The sequence below is a fragment of the Microplitis demolitor genome, chromosome 4 (assembly GCF_026212275.2).
Source record: "Microplitis demolitor isolate Queensland-Clemson2020A chromosome 4, iyMicDemo2.1a, whole genome shotgun sequence".
Lineage (NCBI taxonomy): Eukaryota > Metazoa > Arthropoda > Insecta > Hymenoptera > Braconidae > Microplitis > Microplitis demolitor.
The window spans coordinates 24,060,545-24,080,460 of NC_068548.1; the positions used below are offsets into that span (position 1 = coordinate 24,060,545).

A 19,916-nucleotide genomic window follows, 5' to 3' on the forward strand; every position below is an offset into this window, starting at 1 on the left:
TGAACAGTAGTCGGCTAGTGTACGTAAAAAATAAAGTTTCTGAAGAAAAAAAAAAAAAAAAAAAAAAAAAAAAACGTAATTATTAAAAGTACACATTATGGGTTTTCATTTATAGTTAACACCCTTTCCTTTGTGATACCGAATTTATTTAATCATGTATTACATAGTGATAAAAAATAACTACTAACTAATTAATTAATTAATAAGTTATAAGTTAAAACATAAGACAATTCAGGATAATTTATGTACTAATTTAATGTAATCTAAAAATTACAGATAAATATTTACAAAAGTACAAAAGCTTGAGGGATTTATTTATTTATCGAATTAAATCTATAGAGGCTCGACAATTAAATTCAATAGTTATACAATATATAAATAGGCTTTTACACTTTCATTTTTTTTATTAATTTTAAAAAATTATAAAATCAGACTTGTGTAGGCCTTTTGTGTCGATTGTATATTTTTAAATATAAAATTTTTAAATTCCGGCTATTAACTAAACAAAGGCTCTCAAGTTGTACTTTACTTAATATATTAATTAAAAAATCACAAGTTATAAACATGTGTTGGTCCTACGAACAGACTTCACCTTAAATGTAAATGACTCATAGATTAATTTTACATAAAATATATATGACTGTATACATCGAATATGTAAGGTCTAAATTTAGATGAAACGTAAAAAAAATTACCACTTGAAAAAAAAAAATTTTTTTTTTACATGTCACATATATTATATCGCTCCCTTGATTCTAAAAAGCCGCCAAAATTATATAAATATCGCGGACAAAATATTCAATTATAAATAATAAAAATTTTCCATTGAAAAAAATAAAAAAAACTTTGAAAAGTTATTGGCGGGCGTTTTAGAACAAAGGTAAAGATATACGGGTTTTTTTCTATTGAATTTCTATAGTTGTATAGATTTTTCCACGTGGACATAAATTTTCTTTCTATAACTATATTGCACCGCAAACATTCCTACGGGAGTAAATCTTTTCCATTGTAATAATAATTATTTAATAAAACTTTTGCTTGATAACTTAACTTTTTTTTCAGCTAATTCTTCAAATATAATAAGATATGTTTCTCTATTTTAAAGGATCAACCTCTGTTTCGTTAAACATCTTGGCACTATACATTAGTTAGCAGTCTTACAACGTAAATCATAATATAATAATTTAAAAGAACATAATTTCCATTTTATTAAAAAAATAGACAAAAACAATAAAACATTTAAATTATAATGGGGAAGGGAGCAGGGGGATAATAACAATGATAATAAGGATTTGGTCTTATTGGGTCGGGGTAAAATATTCACAGGAGATAAGAACGTTTTCTACATGTCCGGTATCCGAAATGTAGCAGTATATAATATACCCTACAACGAAAAGTTACCGACTAAGGATGCGGAAGACTCTACGAAGAGCTGCTGCTGATGATGATGATGATGATGATGATGATGATGATGATGATAATAATGATAATGATAATGATGATCTAATGCCGCTCACGAGAATCTTCTCGGTGAATACTGTGTCTGCGGGAGTCTTGACTGCTCGGTGTAACAGGACGGCGCTTGGATCTCTTAAATTTAGCAATGTCTTCACCAAAAACGTCCCCAGTTCTGAGGGCTGAGATTAAGTCATCGAACTCGCCTTTATTATCTCCCTGTCCGTTGCTCTCGTTCTTTTTGTTGAGCGCAATGCTATTAAGAATACCTTCGCGGGAGTTTTTTCTTTCCATCGTACGTTTTTTCAGCTAACGAAATAAAAATAAAAGATAAATTAACAACAGTTATATTTACGTCTGCTTTAAAAGTAGTAAATAAAAAGTAAAATTACTTCTTGCTCTTGTTTAGCGCGACGTTCCTCTTCCTCTACTTTTCTTCTCATATTCTCGACATCCGCTCTTGCTTCGGTGAGAGCCTGTAAAAAGTTTTCAAAGATTCCGAAAAATTCATCTGGCTGAACACCAGCAGAATCTTCACCGAAGAGTCTGACGGCCCGATCAAACCGGGTCTTCATGTCTTGGAAAAGATCTTCGGCCTCCGCCAATCGGCAGGTTGCTTGCGCCTGGAAGTCGCGCATTGCCGGTAAAAACATGTCACCTTGTAAAACTTGAGCTTGAGCACGATGGAATTCTGTAAAAAGACGCGTTAAAAGTTTCATTAGATCAAGATGATGACAGATGCTCTAGTATACCGATCATTAAACTCTACCGATCTCTCGTTGAACATCTTGAAGCCCGTTTTTCAAATTAGCAACTTCTTTTTGCAAATCGGCCATACTGACACGTGCAGCGGTTTTCACATGGGGCATATCTTCCTCAATGTCTAGGACTTCTCTGAACCGCGACTCGAGAATTTGGACGAGGTAGTGGAGCAACGTGGTGCCTTTTGAACAAGAAGACTTGGTGTCGACTAAACGGTTCAAAGAGGCCAATCTAAAGCCACAGGCATTGCCGCGAGCGTTTCCACGATTGACGTAATTTCCGAGAGCAAGAACCAGTTCGAGTAACTTCCTTAGTCTTCGAGATCTAGCAACTTGTCGGCTCGCCTCGAGGACGGCACGCATCCTCGGCGTCAATTCCGCAATACTCGCCGAGAATTTTTTCTTGTAGTGGAGGGACCTCAGGCGCTGTTCGTAATGCGGTACTCTGAAATCAATATTACACGACAACATTGTAAATAACCGCTTATATGTAATTCATTATCTACAGTATGACTGCAGCAATACATAATTCAGGAGAAAGTTTTTTAATTAAATAGCAATAATAATACTTACTTAGATATTTGATAAAGAAAACAGTCTGCTCTACTTTGTAATTCTTTTTGATTCATATCCAAAAGTGCTGCCTCTTCTGACGACGGAATATATTTCAATAATTGCTCCACCATGTCAATATGAAGAATATTCTGCTGATCCATTGACAAAATTGTCCGAGTTATTTCATTATCGGACATTTTTAACTTTGACAGTAGAATTGTACAATTTTGTGCTCTTCTCGAATCAATAACAGACATTGTCTTTTTGTTCTTGCCCAAATTTCTAAGATCTTCAATGGATCCTTCTGCAGATACTCCGTTCTTTTGATAGGCACAGAAAATTTTGTCAATTGACTCCAAATCCATGACGTTGTAAAGTTTCGAGTCATCTAACTCAGACCAAATTGTGCCTTGGAGTTTTTGTTCAGGAATTTTTGACCAGTTGAAAGATTTTAGCGGATTGCTGGGCTGTGGAACGTTTTTTATAATTTCCATTTTCATTGGTGGTGGAGCCACTGGCATCAAGCAAGGTGGTGGTGGAGGTGCAAGTGGAGGTGGAGGTGGAGGCGGTGGAGTAGGTTTAGATTCAACTTTTTCTTCTACGTCATCGTCGACAATCTTTATGGTTGCCTTGGCGTCATCCGGAAGACTACCCGAGGCGACTAATTGTTCAAGTCTTTTTCTCTCTGATTTTTCGTTGTTTATTTGACGCGATAATGTTTCAACATTATCCTGAAGCTCAGATATTTTTTGTTTCGTTTCAATATGCATTGAAGTTTCCTTCTCAAGACGTTCTTTAATTCTAGCGAGACTCGCCTCCATGTCTTCTTTTTCCTGCGTACGCAAATCTAATTCCTGTTCTTTTTTAGCCAACCTAGAGGACATTTCGCAATTGTCACGCTCGAGTTCTTCAGCTCGTTTACGTGCAGCAACCAGTTCCTCTTCTTTAGCCAACAGATGGACTATTTCTTTAACATTAATATCAATAGGCGCAACATCAGGATTTCTTGTCTTTCCCGCTTCGCTTCCCTCAGACTGGAGAACTATTTGCTGAACTATTCGATCAAATAGCAGCCAGTGCTGCGGATACGACCCGTAATCCAGTGGAAGTAATAAGCAATGCTCGAGCAAACTCAACAGATGTGTATAAGCCGCAGTATGACTCAGTTTCCGTCTAAGAAGATCAAACATTGCAGTAGCACTCTTGGTATCAACGTGCTCTTTTTCAAACTTGCGCGCCAATTCCTTCTCATCCTCATTTCTAACCATCTCAAAAAAGTCCAAATGCCTGTCCAAAGTTTCATTTTCATATTTTCTAAGTTTTTCAATGATCGGCTGAATCCCCAACATCAATAATTCATATCTCAGATGAAGTCTGAACTCCATGGTGACTTGGCCAGGACCGTAATTTAAAACCGCGTTGATAAATGACATAATAGCTGTTTTCAGCGATAAATTATCTTTGTAGACACCGAAATTTCTATCAAGATCGTTTATGATACTCTGAAAACGCGTTCGCTCCGAGTGATACTGCTGAAAGTGTAGCATTGCCTCAAGAACTTTTCGATGTCCACCCGGTACCAGACAAACTGCACCTAATATTTCCAGCACAGATATTTTGGCTTTTATGTTTTCAGTCGCCAGCGACTGGGCTATGGTATTTATCGCCGTTGGATGTGCCAACACATGAGCTCTACCATTCTGTCGGTAAATAATTATAATGACTAGAGTGATATGGAAACATTTGAATAAAATTATTAAAGACCAAGTGGTGATTACTTACAGAATTATTCATCAGCGCCTTGAGACATCCTATCACGCTGGTATGAAGGTTGCTATTTGCTGCCTCGACGTCAATCGTGCCCAACACTTGTAGCAAAGCATTTAAACCATCAAGCTCGATGAATCTGAGGACAAAACTGTGGGGCTGCGTTCTCAAAGCGGTTTTCAGTGCTTCTACTTGGCGCATTTGATTTGATAGTTCTTCAGCATCCTCAGAGAACGCGGTCTGTAATTTATTTACCTCATTACCTCAAGATTCACTCAAAACCCATAATAATATTTTGATAACCAAGTACTTACACTGGCTATCACTCGAATTCTATTGATGTAGTCCTCAGGATCTCCGCTCAAATCAGTGGTACGCAGCCCTCCGTTGTCAAGGGTATCGTTTCCCTTTCGCGAGCAATATATTTGCCATTTTTTGTTAGCAGGAAGAGCAAGCACAGCCTGACGATTTGCTTGCGTGAGATCCAACTCGTCCACCAATTCTAAAAACATTTTGTTTAATTCTTCTTCTGCGGGCATGGGCAGTGTCGGTGTCATGGCTTGTAGCGTAAGTGTCCCCGTTTGTTCCACCACGCAGTACGTGATTTCTGGCGGTTCATCATCCTAACAAAAATATGTTAAATAATAATAAATAAGAGATAAATATTTATCCAAGTTATTTTATTTTAAAGAAATCGGAATAAGTTATTTGTCCAACACTTTTACTCTGTCAACAACAAAGGTAAAAGGACTTTGAAGATCTGATCGTTAAATTCCACAAGTACTTTCACATGTGAATAATAATTCATTGAGATTAAATACCAGGTCTTTATTTTATTTAATATTTTTCTTATTTTTTTACGATTTGTAAACTGGAAATCACTGTGAAAATACCGCGAAATTTTTTATTACCCATTAATTTAATTTTTTAATTATTTAGCAAACACGTGTGAATGATAAAAGAGTATTGATGTAGATGTGTTAATTTGAACTTTTAATCACGACTCGAGTGCTCTCTGACTTGCAACGTTAAACATTTAGCTATATTGTTCAGTAAAGGAATAAAACTGACGGTAAATCGGTTGTAAAGGTCTGATCTGTCTACATACGGCTCGCAATCACGCATTACTTTCTAAGGGAATTCTTCACCTTTCTACTTAAATCTTTGCAAAACACTCTCGGTCTTAAAAATAACCTTTAAAAACAAATTAATAATAACATAAATAAAAAAGACTGCAGATCGTTACGAAAAATAAACTACTCGAGAGTTTATAACATTTTTTGGGCATAACATTTTTATGGCCGCGTATTTTCCGTTTGTCGTTAAATCTCTGAATTATTTTAAGTGGCTTAGCTCAACATCCAGTTTTTAAGTAAATCTGATGAGGAGTCAGAAAATAAACTCGAGATGCATCTAATGGGTATAAAAATTTAAATAAATGTCAAAATACACATTAACAGAAAGAAAGAGTGCTCGTACTGGGTTGTAATAAAAATACTAATATGTATGTTTTTAAAATCAATTTATTAGAATGAATTCAGCCAAGGACGACAGGATTGCTGATGATAACTTTTCCCAGAAAATCTAGTTTTGCTTATTTTCTTTTTTTTTTTTTTTTTTTCATTATACTTTAACCAAACCTGTAACACCTACTCGAAAATATCAGTAATTACTTAAATAAAATGATATATTTATCAATAATTTATTGGGTTGAGAAATATATTTAAATGGGCAATAAAATTTCTCAATAAATTATTTAGAATTGAGTTCACGACATTGAATAATTTTATTTTATTATCAACAGCTACTTGGACTCGGAAGTGAATTAAGACAATCTCATTCTAAGATTATTACTTTCTTTTTGATCGAAAAATATACAAGGCCATCAAAAACTCGGTAGCACTCAGAACATTAACTGAGCAAGACGAACATTTGCCAACAAGATTTATCGAACAAAGACACAATAATCGCATCAGCATTAAAGCAATTTATAATTTTATTTACCCTTTTCCGAGTTGTGTATAGTGAGGAATTTTTCGTTCCGCATGACTCGGTAATTTTTAACGCCATGTAACTACCGCTCGCAAATGACCGTAATGAACATGTGTCATTTAAAATTGTTACAATCTGACGATTTTAAGGCTCGGTGATTATTCGACTGAGCAATTTATTTATATATTTATGGCAAAGATTGAATTGACATTGTAAATTATTGGGAAACTTTCACTTGATGAGAAAAGTCCATGAGAAGTTGAAAAGTAAAAAATAATAATCCGGAGATCTTTGGGTTATTTATGTTTATTAATAATTACTGAGCTCATTGACTTGATCAGCACTTACTGCAGTAAATAGATGGAAAAAAACGACTCAATCTGTACACGCACATAATCCGACTCTCGATTTCTAACTCTATTTGAATTTATGATTACGCCTACCTGCAGGCAACCGCAAAATGATTTCTTTACTCGAGACGGCATCGTTTGGCAGTGCACGACGAATTCCTTCAAAGGCTGGGGACTCTTCAAGGAACAACTCGGAATTCTCTGTAACAATAAGTCATTATTATTATCATACAATAAATTATGAATATTTATGTTTATATAATGAAAAAAATAAAGAGTAAGATATATATGAAAGTGGTGTTGTATTTTATTGTATCTATATGCAACACTCGCATTGAAACGATTAATCACGTTGATCCATCTGCATCCGGAATATCCCATTTGTTCAGTCACGATAACAAATGACAATAATTACAGTATAATCAATTCGTTAACAATTACCAGACGATGAGTAAAAGATTTAACTCTTCCATTTACTTTCTCTCTCTAATACATTTCCGCAGGTTCATTTTAATATACTTAAATTTATATGTATATTCATACTCACTCAAACACTTCTACCAGTCCAAAGTGTTTTTAGCTGTTTAGTTATTTATTTAACATCGTGGTTTATCGAATGACTTCCGATAGCGGTACTGAATAAAAAGTTTCCCGGTTTTTAAAAATACCTACTTTTTTTTTTATCTTACCAACAATGTTGAGTGTTGTTATCGGAGCAATTATGCCCCGGGTATTATTATCAACTCCATGCATAAATATCTGTCTTGTAAGCAGGTCAATTTTTATTTATTTATTTGTTTGTTTATTAATTTTTTTTTTTTTAATTACATTCAAATTGCGAATTTTATAAATTGCTTTATTCCATCAAGTTACGCAACAGAAAAATAACAATAATAATAATAATAATAATAATAAATAAATAAATATTAACTATTATGGAATTATGTGTAAGGTGATTACGGCGGCAGTGTATAAATTATTATCAGCTAAAGTATGATACCTACTCTTCACTTATTCTCACATTCCTCATAACTTTATTACCATAATACAAGTTTATCATATCTGCGTTTATATAAATATATGGATGTATAATTCAAGAATAAAACATCTGACAATATTTTCCTTGTTGATATAAAAAAAAAAAAAAAAAAAAAAAAAAACTTGTACGACCTTGAGTGACATTTAGCTATTTTAATAATTATCTGTTGATTTTTTTTTTTAAATTTGAATTTATAATAGTTTATTCGAAAAAAAAATGATAATAAAAATGATGTATATATTGATATGGAGGAAGGTAAAATTTGTAGGAAATAAAATTGTCGGGTTAATTAAAAATAGTTTTAGTCGGCTATTAATATGAGTGAATAACAAAGTTATTCGATTAATTTTTCTCAATGAAAGTTTAAGAGTCATTGTTTCAAGATAATTAATTTAAATTGCAGATAACGCTCGCAAAGTATAAGAGGTAATAAAAAGACGTACTGAAATACCACTTGGGCACAATTGACTTTCATATACTGACCAAATGACATCTTGTATTAAGTTATTCCGATTACGATCCGTGTATATTGTAATAATACGCATCGAGCCAATAATTATTTCATTTTTCATATTAATAATCATTTTTCTATTAAGTATACAAAGTAACTGAATATGCTCATTTTATATTTTCGAGAAAAAAAAATGAACTGAGATCATTTTCCCGCTATTCTCTATTTTCATCTAAAACTTCTGAAACCAGAAGATATAAAATAAAATTATCTCGATACAATGAACTCGCAATCAGTTTAAGCGATTAATTATCTCGATGAATTTATACAGATCAGAAGCATCTTTTTTATTATTATTTTAACTAACGAACATCACTCTCTACTGTTATTTTATACGGTTACTTAAGCAATTGCTCTCAAGTCTCTATCGCTAATGAGATTTTTGACTCGCTGAATTTAGTTACTAATAATAATAATAATAATAAATAATAATAAATAATGATTTGTTTCCAAATGACCCAAGGAGAAATTTTCTAACGTCCGTCATTTTTAATGAGATCGTACATTATACCGCCCATTCAAAAATGGGTAGGTATCTTTTGAAATTTTTTTAAAAAGTCAACGAGTATATATATGTGTACAGTGGGAGTTGTCGGAACTCTCAAGTGAAAACGAACATCACGTTTGATCGTTTCGTACACCAATTCATCGACAGGAGCAAATCAACGTACGGTTTCTCTCCACGAATATCTTTGGTGAGAGTACACAAGACCCCAATAAATCATATTTTTTTATTCATTGTTATTTACCATATATATATACTAACAAACTTTCAGCGCTTACTCTAATAATATTTCTACAGCCACAATTATTATTTAATTGTGCGAATTGGCCTATCTTATTATTCTTATTACCATTATTGCATAAATTATTGCTTAAAATAAGCTAATTATCTTAAACAATACTCTGAGTCTTTATTTTAAATTTAATCTTCAGTTTATTTAAAATTAACAAAATTTTACGATTTTTTTAAAAAAATTAACACGGGTAATTAAATATTTTAATGAGCCTTTGTTTATTATCAAGAAGCATAAAAAAAATTAAAAAAATTTACCAAGTTGAATTTCCCAATTTTCTCCAACACAGTATCCATCTTGATTTAAATATAAATATAATGTTGACTTGGACAAAGTCTAGATGAGCTCTAAGGAAACCGTCACGCCAGGATTCACGGTGACGATGAGATTAAAAACCTTTTTCTGAGGTATCACTCGCGTGTTAGAGCTGTCGTGGAGTATAACGATCCGAGAACACGAGGCTGGATCGTGGCGCGTGTCGGTCACGCGTGTGACTTCCGTTCAGATCAATATTTACGAACCACCGTGAAATTTTCACGGTTAGGGTAATACATGATTTTAAGCTTGACAAGAGTCAGGTTTTTTAATTTTATAAATATTTATTTATCTCTGTAAATAATAAATTTATTAAAATGGAGAAGATAATGGAGTTGAATGGGAAAGGAACAAAGTAAAAATAAATTTTATAAAAGTTGACAAGTAGGAAGGGCCGTTGGTTAAATTTCACCGCTGGATGCAGGTGAGATCGAGCCTAAATTGTCTGCACGAAAGTTCAGCCCCAGGCTGTCAGTCGTTTCACTTTAAATTTTTTTCGTATCACCAATTTTTCACTCCGATTTTTTTTTTTTTCTTTTTTTTTCACCACTTTTAATCAGCACATTGTTTTATAAACTTATTTCGATCCATTTATGGCTATTATTTATTTTTTAAATACATAAATAATTTATTTATTTATTTATTTATGAGTTTACTGGTTTATCGAAAGGAGAACGCGCACGTGCGGTTTTAAAATTAGTGAATGTAAATTAAAGGCGAAAGGAAAGCGGAGAACGTTCTTGCTCGAGATTCTCAGTCCAACTGGCAGCTGAAAATACAACACCTCGCAACCTGCTGCACGGTTAGTTTGTAGTCTACCTGCAGAGACCAGAGACTGGCTGGGAGAAGGGGCTACAAAGTCGCAGGTCAACGATTTTTTCCTTTCCTCTTTCCCTGTTAAATTTTCTTTAAGTTATTTATCGATTACCCGAATCCAAATGTTACACTTTATCTCCAAATTATATGGAAATTGAATTGAATTAACATATTAAGTAGACTTGACATACAAATCGGCAGATAAACAGAAAAATTTTTGTTTGGATGGAACCTAACCCGGTGATTGGTTACCGCACAACTCGTGTGTCATAATTCCTTACGCCCACGAGCTCATTTCCATACACAACAAGGGATATGTAATTAAAATAATTAACCATGCTCTGTAGATATATTATTATGTTATATATGATGCATTTAAAACTAAGTTTCTTTTTTTCATGACTCTCAAGTTTCATATCTCGTTTTTAAATACTTTGTATACTTTATGTCAAATCTATTAAAAAAAAAAAAAAAAAAAAAAAAAAAAAAAAAAAAAAAACATTATTTTGAAAATAAGTTTTAGAAAGCCCATTTTGCCCCTCCTACTTAATGGACGATAAAAAAAAAATAATTTATTTATTTTTTAGTACATCCATTATATAATGGATTGTAATATCCCACATTTTCAGTAAAAGGTTTTAAAATTTTCAACCGATTATGAAATTTCGCTATTCAATAAAAGAAAAAAAAATTATCTTAAGCTCGAAGAACTCTCAGTCTCTATATGTGAAAATAATTTCTATTATTTATGAGATTTATATTAAAAAAATAATTTAAGATTAATTCAAAAAATACTTTAAGGTATTAAAAAAATGAATTTAACAATAATTATAAAATGTGGACTGAGATTACTATAAACTCAGATTTAACGATTTTTCTCGTTACCCAAATAAGTAGTTTGTATTTCCATTTATTATAATTGGTAATTTTCTAAGCCTGATGGCTCTAGGCTTTAGGCATACTCTGAAAAATCATTAAATGTTACGGTAAGTTTTAAAAGTACGTAATAAACCATGCTGTTATAAAACAAGTAAAAACGGAAGAATAATTGTAATTGACCGGTAGCGGAATATGCTCACGCATCAAGTAATGCTTGTTACAATTCCAGCCTCGTTTCTCCATCTGTCTCTAATTAAATAATTAAACAACAATAACAATAAATAATTCGCTGGAAGAAAATTAAAGTATGTGCCGTATCATCAGATGGTCGAGATTTCGATTTAACGCTGGATCATAGTAATAGATATCGATCTCTATTCGAAGCATCTGATTAGAGTGTGATGTAGAAATCAGTAGACACGGTTTATTTCCTGGCGAGTGTCTGTCCAACCATGAGATGCTCGTCCTCCTGACCTGACCTCGCCGGGATTGCATCTCCCTATCCGATCTATCAACAGGTACTGGAAAGTATATATATATATACATATATTTAGACAACTATTTTATTATCTTTAGAACAACTTCCTCTAGGTAAGCCTCGCTGGCTTGTTTTCCTCCCAGTCGAGGATATCTTTGGAGCAAGATAAAGCTCAACAGCAACAGCAAAAGCAACTGCAACTACCAGACCAGCTGTCTGCAAAACACTAGTTCTTTCTAACGTTTTGTAATAAACTAACGGCTTCTGTCAAAGAATCCACACCCGCGTATCGATTCATACATTCGTATATATATATATATATATATATATATATTTATGTATACGTACATAAATTTTAAATACATAAGTTGGATTGGGTTTACGGTATCTACATCGGTCATACACAAATGTACAAGTAAATGAATAGAAAAAAAAAAAAAAAAAAAAAAAAAAATCGTTTATTATCGATTTTGCTGACACAGTTAGCTGCCGCTACAAGCAACTATATTTCCTGATGATTTAAGCTTGGGAAAATTTAGCTATTTATTTATATTTATATTTTATACCACATTGAGGATTTATGTGGCCTTGGAGTAAATAAACCGATCGATTGATCGTAATTAATCGGTTGCCGGTTGATACTCTAGCTAATGATCAAAAGTGTTCTCATTAGCACTTTACACTTGATTTCTCAGCTATAAAATAATTTAAATATATATTTATAAAGTAATTTACACGACCTCATTGTATCAAAGTGTAAGTTTATGCATATTTGCATTTGAGTGATTCTTTTTTTTTTTTTTTTTTTTTTTTTTTCACGAGATGAGAGAGTACATAGACAAATATCTGCATAAAGGTGAAAGAGCATCGGATTTTTAAAATACCTGAGTGTTATGTCACGACACCTACACGACTAGACACTTGATAATGCCAACGACTTAGAAATATATAAACATACCATCAGCGTGTGAGATTTCTCGAATCGTAAAATAAAAATCTGTTGAAAATAATAATTGTTATTGGGTGTGTTATAAGTGCCGAGTGAGGCACTAAAGTGCCGGACCACCCAAAAGATGAAGATGTAGCTAAAGTTTTGTGGAGAAAGAGCGCCTGCTGGTCCTGATGATGCTCTACGTACATATTCTCAATGTCCTAATCGGTGTCAACTGCTGCACGTATCGACCTACTCACCGAACCCGTTATACTGTATATACATTATACATTATACATATACATATACATATATACATATATACAGATATACATTATCCACACATCCACTTTACCTCTCTGATTCTAACTTTCAGAACCGAGTTCGTAGACTCTCGATCTTTTACTCGCCGGTTCGCCGATCAGACCGATTATCAGCCGATTGCTTTACATTAGACTCCAAATTGAGACAGCCTACATAACGACATCTTGTGTAAATAAAGTTTAAAATAAAAAAAAAAAAAAAAAAACACACACACACACACATACACGCATTTTTGACTTTAGATTCTTATCTAGAGACTCAACGCCAATAAATTATTCCAACGACCTTTATGTAAATATTCTTATCTAATCACCATCAGTCGTCATATTTGTCAAATCTCTAGGTATTTATTGCCAATAAAAATTTATTTATATTTTTATTTATGTGTAGTCATCATGTAAATGAAAAGTTTTTAATGAGGATTAACAAGTAATTGGTGACATTCAAATTTATTTTCTCCAAAAATTTTTATTATTATTATTTATGTTTGTAAGCAAAGAAAGGGCCTAATTTTCTAGATATTAAATTATTACGACATATGAAAATCATATGTACGATGATGATGATAATGACGATAAATTATGATTATTATTATTATAATGTGTCACACTGACCTCTTGTTTTGTTTTGGAATAGATAAATTATAATAAAATTATATCGGAGATTTTGATCGTAAGATCAATGAGGCCGTGCTATGTATGATCAGCATATTAATTTAATCGGTAGATATACATGTATACATATATAGGTAGGTGGCACCTTAAGAACTAAATATGTAAATAATAATGCCAGGCGCGTAAATACAACAGTTGTCATAAGTGTTTGTTTTAAAAATTATAATGCAGAACATGAGGGTTTTCGGGCCTCAAGTTATTTAAGTAGATCACCAGGAAATATATAACACACTGTATTTATTTACCGGACGTCCCGCGGCCAGCGGCCCAAATCCATCTCTACTCATGCACGCAGAATAAACTCTGTTAGCTCATTGTCGAGTGAGTAATAAATAACCTAAACACGTAAGTTCGTAAGACCAATTGATGTAAATCTTGGCACGTCCAGCACACTTAGCTTAGGTGTATAATCTATTAAAATACTTATTTTTTAACAAAAATAAAAAAAAAATTTAACAGCTAAAGAGAACAAAAGAATGGGAAGTGGATTATAGTAAATTATTTACAGATAATTTATAACATATGCAGTAAAAGTTGGTAAAAATATATATGGGAGCGTATAATAATGATGATGATGATAATAATAATAGTAATGGCGTATAAGAGAGCAATAATAAAATTTTGAGAGTAGAAAATATAAAATTGAGGTAAAATTTTAGTACATGAGTGTAAATACATGCAATAATGAACTATCAATTAGGTTATCGGTTGATTCTGGGTCAGTGGACCGCGATTTTTTCACTAAAACCATTTATCCAGGCCTTTTTCTTTTTTTTTTTTTTCTCTTTTTCATTCACTGTCTGTTTTTATTTTTATTTTTCCCGCTCTGCTCGGCTATAAGATTAGAATCTTTATGCATGAGAGAGCAGACCTATCGGGATTTCTTAACTGTTTTGCAAGTCAACTTGTACAGAATTAAATCATTCATTTTTAAAATAATTCAATGTAGTTTTCTGTTTTAATAAATTTTAAGTCGCCCATTTTGCCTCTATTTCTCTGCAATAGACTAATTATCTGATTTTCAATTCTGGATGTCTTACGATACCGACTGAGCAAACAAGTATTTGTGTACTAAAACAAGATTGTTATCTTTAGTTTTTAGTCGGATCCTAAATGAGTCATCGAGGTGGAAATGAGCTGGGGTTGCGACCTGTGCTTCCAGACGAAATCAATAGTAAACACTCCCTCGACTATCTTAACTAACCCTAAAAGTCAAAAGTATCAAAAAATAATTGCACCAAATTGACAATGACATGTGTAAAAATTGACAGCTAAATAAACACCGTTAAAGAATTCAAAACACTCGTGACCTTGGTACAAATGTCTGGTAAAATGGATGACTTAACGGTCCCAGAAGTAGGTAGGTAGCAAACAAACTAATATATAAACTAAAAAAAACAAAAAAAAGTTGTACATTTATTGAGTAACAAAAATATAAACAATAATTAGGTTTAATCAAAAAAAGGTAATGGCGATTTCATCGGCGTTATTTATTGCGTCCAATAAAAATACCGATGTAATAAAATAATAAAATAAATAACGACGTGTTGTAAAAGAAATTTCACTTTTCACCGAGATGCTATGGAGACACAAATGTCTTTGACAGCACATACGACATCGACATTTATCACGTGTGAGTACATAATAACACACACGCCTTATTCACTAATCGATTTCACATACTCTTCCTGCTTGCCAGCAATTCAACTTGCTGTTAATATGTTTTAGTCTCACTGAGACTACTTACATACATATATATGGATGTATATGGATGTATATGGATATGTGCAACGTGACACATCCGATTGAATAATTTGTTCTGTAACTCTCTCGTCACCCTTATGTGCTACGCGAAAATCCGGAAGTCGAGTAAAGCTAAAAATAGGACGCCCCATCATATCACCACGTTTATATATTAAATATATATACTCTAGCTGGCAATAAATATATGATGATACAAAGATTGCAAAAGTATTTATTCAGGCATATATATGCAAAATATCTTATTTAGAAATAGAGAATCAAAAGTTAAAAGTCATTTGTATGTTAATATACCTTTAGAAATTCGGCGGAATGTCTGACGTCGGTTCTTTAAATAAAACTCTTTAATTAATATATTACTAGGTATTTATGACTAGAATTTTAAATCACCAATAAATATTATTTACATTACAACACTAAATGTTAGTTATTATCCGAGGGCCATTGTCCCAAGAACGCAGACTCGTTACTGCCAAAACGTCTGGCCAAGCGATCGAGCTGAGCCACTACTACTCCATAGAACAGAGCATACACTCAACAGAGGGTAGTTATGAGTTTAGATATTGAAGGTTATCCTGTATCGTAGGGGCACAACAAACCGGGCACAAACGAAGCCCTTGTGCTTCGTTCCCTTTCAAACAAACAGAACCCGTGGACCAAACATCTGTCCGACTCTCCCCACCACGAGCGTTTGCTTTAGTCACCATCCTCACCACATTGACCCATTTTGTTGGCGAAAAAGTTTCTGTTTTATTTAAAATAAATAGAGATGAGTTATTCATTGATTTATTTAGAAGCAATGACCCCAATGAATAAATTATCAATTAAGGACATAAAAATACCTATGGTCGTAAAAAATAATAATAACTTTGAAATGCACTCAACCAGATTTTATAATATTTATAATAATACTGATAATTGGAGACCGGAAGTGCTGGATAGTAATTTCGTCCACACCCTGAGTCTTTGCAGATAAAATTATTACATAATTACAGTAGTTACACGGTGTATTAAAAAAACTAACAGGGTGGTGATATTTGCACTAGATCAGGTCAAGGACATCCAAGTAAACTTTTAAATCAACAATTATTTATTATCAGATGGTCATATTTTCACTTAACATGCAAATCACAACATAATCACGGTCATAATGTGCTATAACTAAATTTAAAAAAGTGCATATCCGCAAGGGTTCAAAGCCGAACGAGCAATTGCTGTAAATTGACGGCAATTGAGCCCAACGGGCAATGATTCTCCAGTAGTGCTATCATCGAGCAACCTGATTAACCGTCAGAAAACAAACACACAAAAATAAAATAAAACAAGTGTCTTGGAAGAATAATCCCTGTGGACTCTACCATACTGTTAATTCTTAGGCAGAGCCGTCTATATAAAGGAAAAGGTAAAAAGATAAATAATGAAGAACTGGATGAACCGCAAGGACGAGCAACAAGTTCTTTACGACTCGTGGAAACGCTTTAGTTAGCTTTCAATCTCGATGACCGTGAAAGGAATTCACAAATGTAAGGTAACACGTCGAAAGATAAACTCAGTATATCTACCATCTATTGGAATCAATGTCAACGATTGTACTTAACTTGTTAGCGTGAGAAAATACCAGCTACCTCCGCAAAGAGCCCACTTACGTATAGTGACGTCACCTTGCTCGAGAATATTATTAGTGTGGATGGTCAAGGTCCATTTACTGCACGGTTCTGAGATTAAGGAGGTTCAGAAGTCTCATGTATGAATAAATAAAAGATATACAGGTCATTTTTTTTTTTTCTTATTTTTTTATTTTTTTGGGACATTTTGGATAAACACTTATAACTGGCCTGTGTCAATGTGCTCGCCTAGACTTGGTACATAACACACATGTCGGCAGAGTCTAAAAAATGTAGAATAGTTTCAGTTATAGTCCCCTTGGATATGGATAAACAAGCAGCTGACAGCTGCGGATAGTACACATGGTAAGGTCGTTACTCTACCGAGACTGCCTGAGTATCGATTTCATCGGGTTCTTTGTACCAATTGACACACACACATACACACACACACACACACACACAATCATCTCGAGAGCATCTATTTACTTCTATTAATATCGTGATAAGTTTATCGGTGTAATAAACACGCCGACAATCGCAGTTGTCACCCTTGGAGGCGGTGAATTTAATTTTAAAAATTTAACAGCGAAACTTGAATACAATTTTTAAAGTAATTTAAGTTAAGAATCTACAGCATTGAATAGTATTCTGAGTAAAAAATTAAGACCAAAGAAAAATAAATAAAATGAAAACCCCAACCGCAGATCTCAGCGTTTCTCCATTTCACTGGTAAACCGAGACTATTTTCGAGCCTCGAGTCTCACTGCACCGTGCCCATGTGCACTTGAATAATAATATTATATATCCAGCCGGAACGGACTTTGTATACACATATAATATGTATTCTTACGGTCTACCGCTACTTGATCTCCATCTAATAATATTTAATTAATCGATCAGGTCAATAAAGTCATTTTTATTACCACTGAACACTACCACCACTTGCTATTTAACTTTTTTTTCATATTTAATTTATTAATTATAAATGTTATTGGATTATTACCACGCCCGTAATTAAATTGTCAGATAATAACTCAAATGACATATCTAGTTTAATAATCAGCTAAATTGATTAGCAACAATATCTATATAAATAAATAAATAAATATAGTTAACGGCAAATTGAATGCAACGTGTAAATGTGCTTCCTCATTGAGTACATTTACAATGGACTACTGCAATTGGAACAGAGTACAAAGTACTGGAATCCATGTAGGAAGGTACTGACATTTTAAAATGCCAAGTTATTTTGCAACTTGCTGGTAATAATGTCTGTCTTTTGTCATGTGTATTTACGAGCGTTTGCACTTGAATCATTATCGTTATCATTATCATTATTATTGTTTTGTCGTTGTCGCTCTTCGCTATTATAAATAATAATAATTAATTAGCTTAGTTGAGATAATTTAGTTAACATATGTGCGGGCGATGAAGAAACAAGGGTGTTAGAAGAATAATTGTAATAGAAAACGGTTCACATGTGGCCATGAGGTTCGTCAAAGGAAACCCCACAAGTATGCTAGGGTATAGTAAGGATGGATATTCGGTAAAACGATACAATCTCGTTTCTATACAAGCTAATTAAGGCTTTAATTATCTATTACTGAGCATACATCATATTGATAATTAAGGCTCATGTTGGCGCATGAAAAATATAATGAAAATCGATTAAGACATCGTGTGCAGTTGATCTACATCTAAGTCTGTATATATATACAAAGAATCGAGATACAGGTGCGGTCAAGTTAATTGGGAAACGATTCAATACACAAGTCGGTATCGTTAATCAGAATCGGATAGTCTGGAGGAGAAAGGCGGAAAGGAAAGATGGTGAGGTCTATTGAGTTATTTATATATACATATACTCATATATATATTTTTCGTAGGCTAATCTCTGTCTCGGAGTCTAGCACGTGGCATTGATGCTAGAATTATTTTTAATAAAAGAACGGTGACAATACTGACGCGTCGTATTTATATTATAGAGCTTTTAGTTATAAAAGCTAGACGTCAATGTGCAATTTATGTTATTGTACACGCGTACTGAATGAAAAATACTACAATGGTCTAGGATTTGAGAAAAAAATAAAAAAGTTTTAGTGAGCGATCAATACTGGACTACAAAGTTTGATTAGATGCATGTAAGTTGATATATTGAACGGCAAGTACAGTAATTATGTTGTGGTCGAGTGTAGAGTTTAGTATATTAATTATATAGGTAACCAAGTGTCAACTTACTCAGGTCCCAAGAGGGTAAGAAACTGAGGAATGAATCTGCTGCCGAAGCGACTGGATCAATAGACAGCAAAAGGGCACATGTTGTACTGGATGACATCGGCTACGCATTGCATCTGACAAAGATGACAATCATCCTGTGGACCCTGTAGTGATTCTTGGACGATTGATATTCCGGCACGAAACAATTGCTGGCTAGAGAGTGAGAGATGCGGGTGCTGTAAACCTCACCGGTGTCAATGACAGTTGACGCAAGTTGACAAACGGTGACACGAGAGTAGGCCGATACGAGGAGTCGGATTAATTATAAGGATATATATAAATATACATGTATATATGAGTATATATGTAACACACGGTGCGAGAAACCTCGAGAAAAGCCGTCACACAAACTAGGCAAAACCGAGAGTGGATAAACCGGGTTTGTCTCTGTACTCTGTGACTCCGTCTGCGCGTGTCCGTCGAGCCGACGGTCTGCGTCGTTAAGGCGACGCGTTCGTGAGCTCTTGTACGCAAACGTTTCGATTTATCGAACAAAACTTGTATTTACTGGTGCAATAATCAGTGTGCACGCACGAGGTTACAAGAGCGGCTTTTATTCCTTTTTTTAGCTTCATTGCTTAAAAATTAAAATGCTACTTTGGAATTGAGCTGATGACAAGTTTTACG

The 19,916-nt window shown here is 33.5% G+C and overlaps 1 protein-coding gene across 4 annotated transcripts; it reads right to left on the bottom strand.

The window, feature by feature from the left end:
- Positions 1 to 238: 238 nt before the first annotated feature.
- Positions 239 to 19,621, bottom strand: LOC103578765 (disheveled-associated activator of morphogenesis 1). Of its 4 annotated transcripts, none has more exons than XM_014444410.2 (8): positions 15,700 to 15,836; positions 6,974 to 7,081; positions 4,853 to 5,161; positions 4,554 to 4,778; positions 2,790 to 4,471; positions 2,225 to 2,661; positions 1,848 to 2,146; positions 239 to 1,764 (listed from the first exon to the last, which is right to left on the bottom strand). In XM_014444410.2, exons 2-8 carry the CDS (start codon positions 7,013 to 7,015, stop codon positions 1,504 to 1,506), a joined length of 3,255 nt encoding a protein of 1,084 aa, XP_014299896.1. In that variant the 5' UTR covers positions 7,016 to 7,081; positions 15,700 to 15,836; the 3' UTR covers positions 239 to 1,503. The 4 variants fall into 4 exon arrangements, with proteins under 4 accessions (XP_014299896.1, XP_014299895.1, XP_014299893.1 ...); XM_014444409.2 differs by lacking the exon at positions 15,700 to 15,836 and adding an exon at positions 19,251 to 19,621 and having other exon boundaries at positions 240 to 1,764; XM_014444407.2 differs by lacking the exon at positions 15,700 to 15,836 and adding an exon at positions 9,485 to 10,285 and having other exon boundaries at positions 240 to 1,764.
- Between the last annotated feature and the right edge of the window lie 295 nt (positions 19,622 to 19,916).

Bases quoted from the DNA above. Each gene is read 5' to 3' on its own strand.
- LOC103578765 (XM_014444407.2), bottom strand. From the start codon at position 9,523: ATGGATACTGTGTTGGAGAAAATTGGGAAATTCAACTTG. The intron at 7,082-9,484 runs GTAAATTTTTTT...TTATTGTTACAG, and splicing joins AAATTGGGAAATTCAACTTG to AGAATTCCGAGTTGTTCCTT. The intron at 2,662-2,789 runs GTAAGTATTATT...TATTGATTTCAG, and splicing joins TTTCTTTATCAAATATCTAA to AGTACCGCATTACGAACAGC.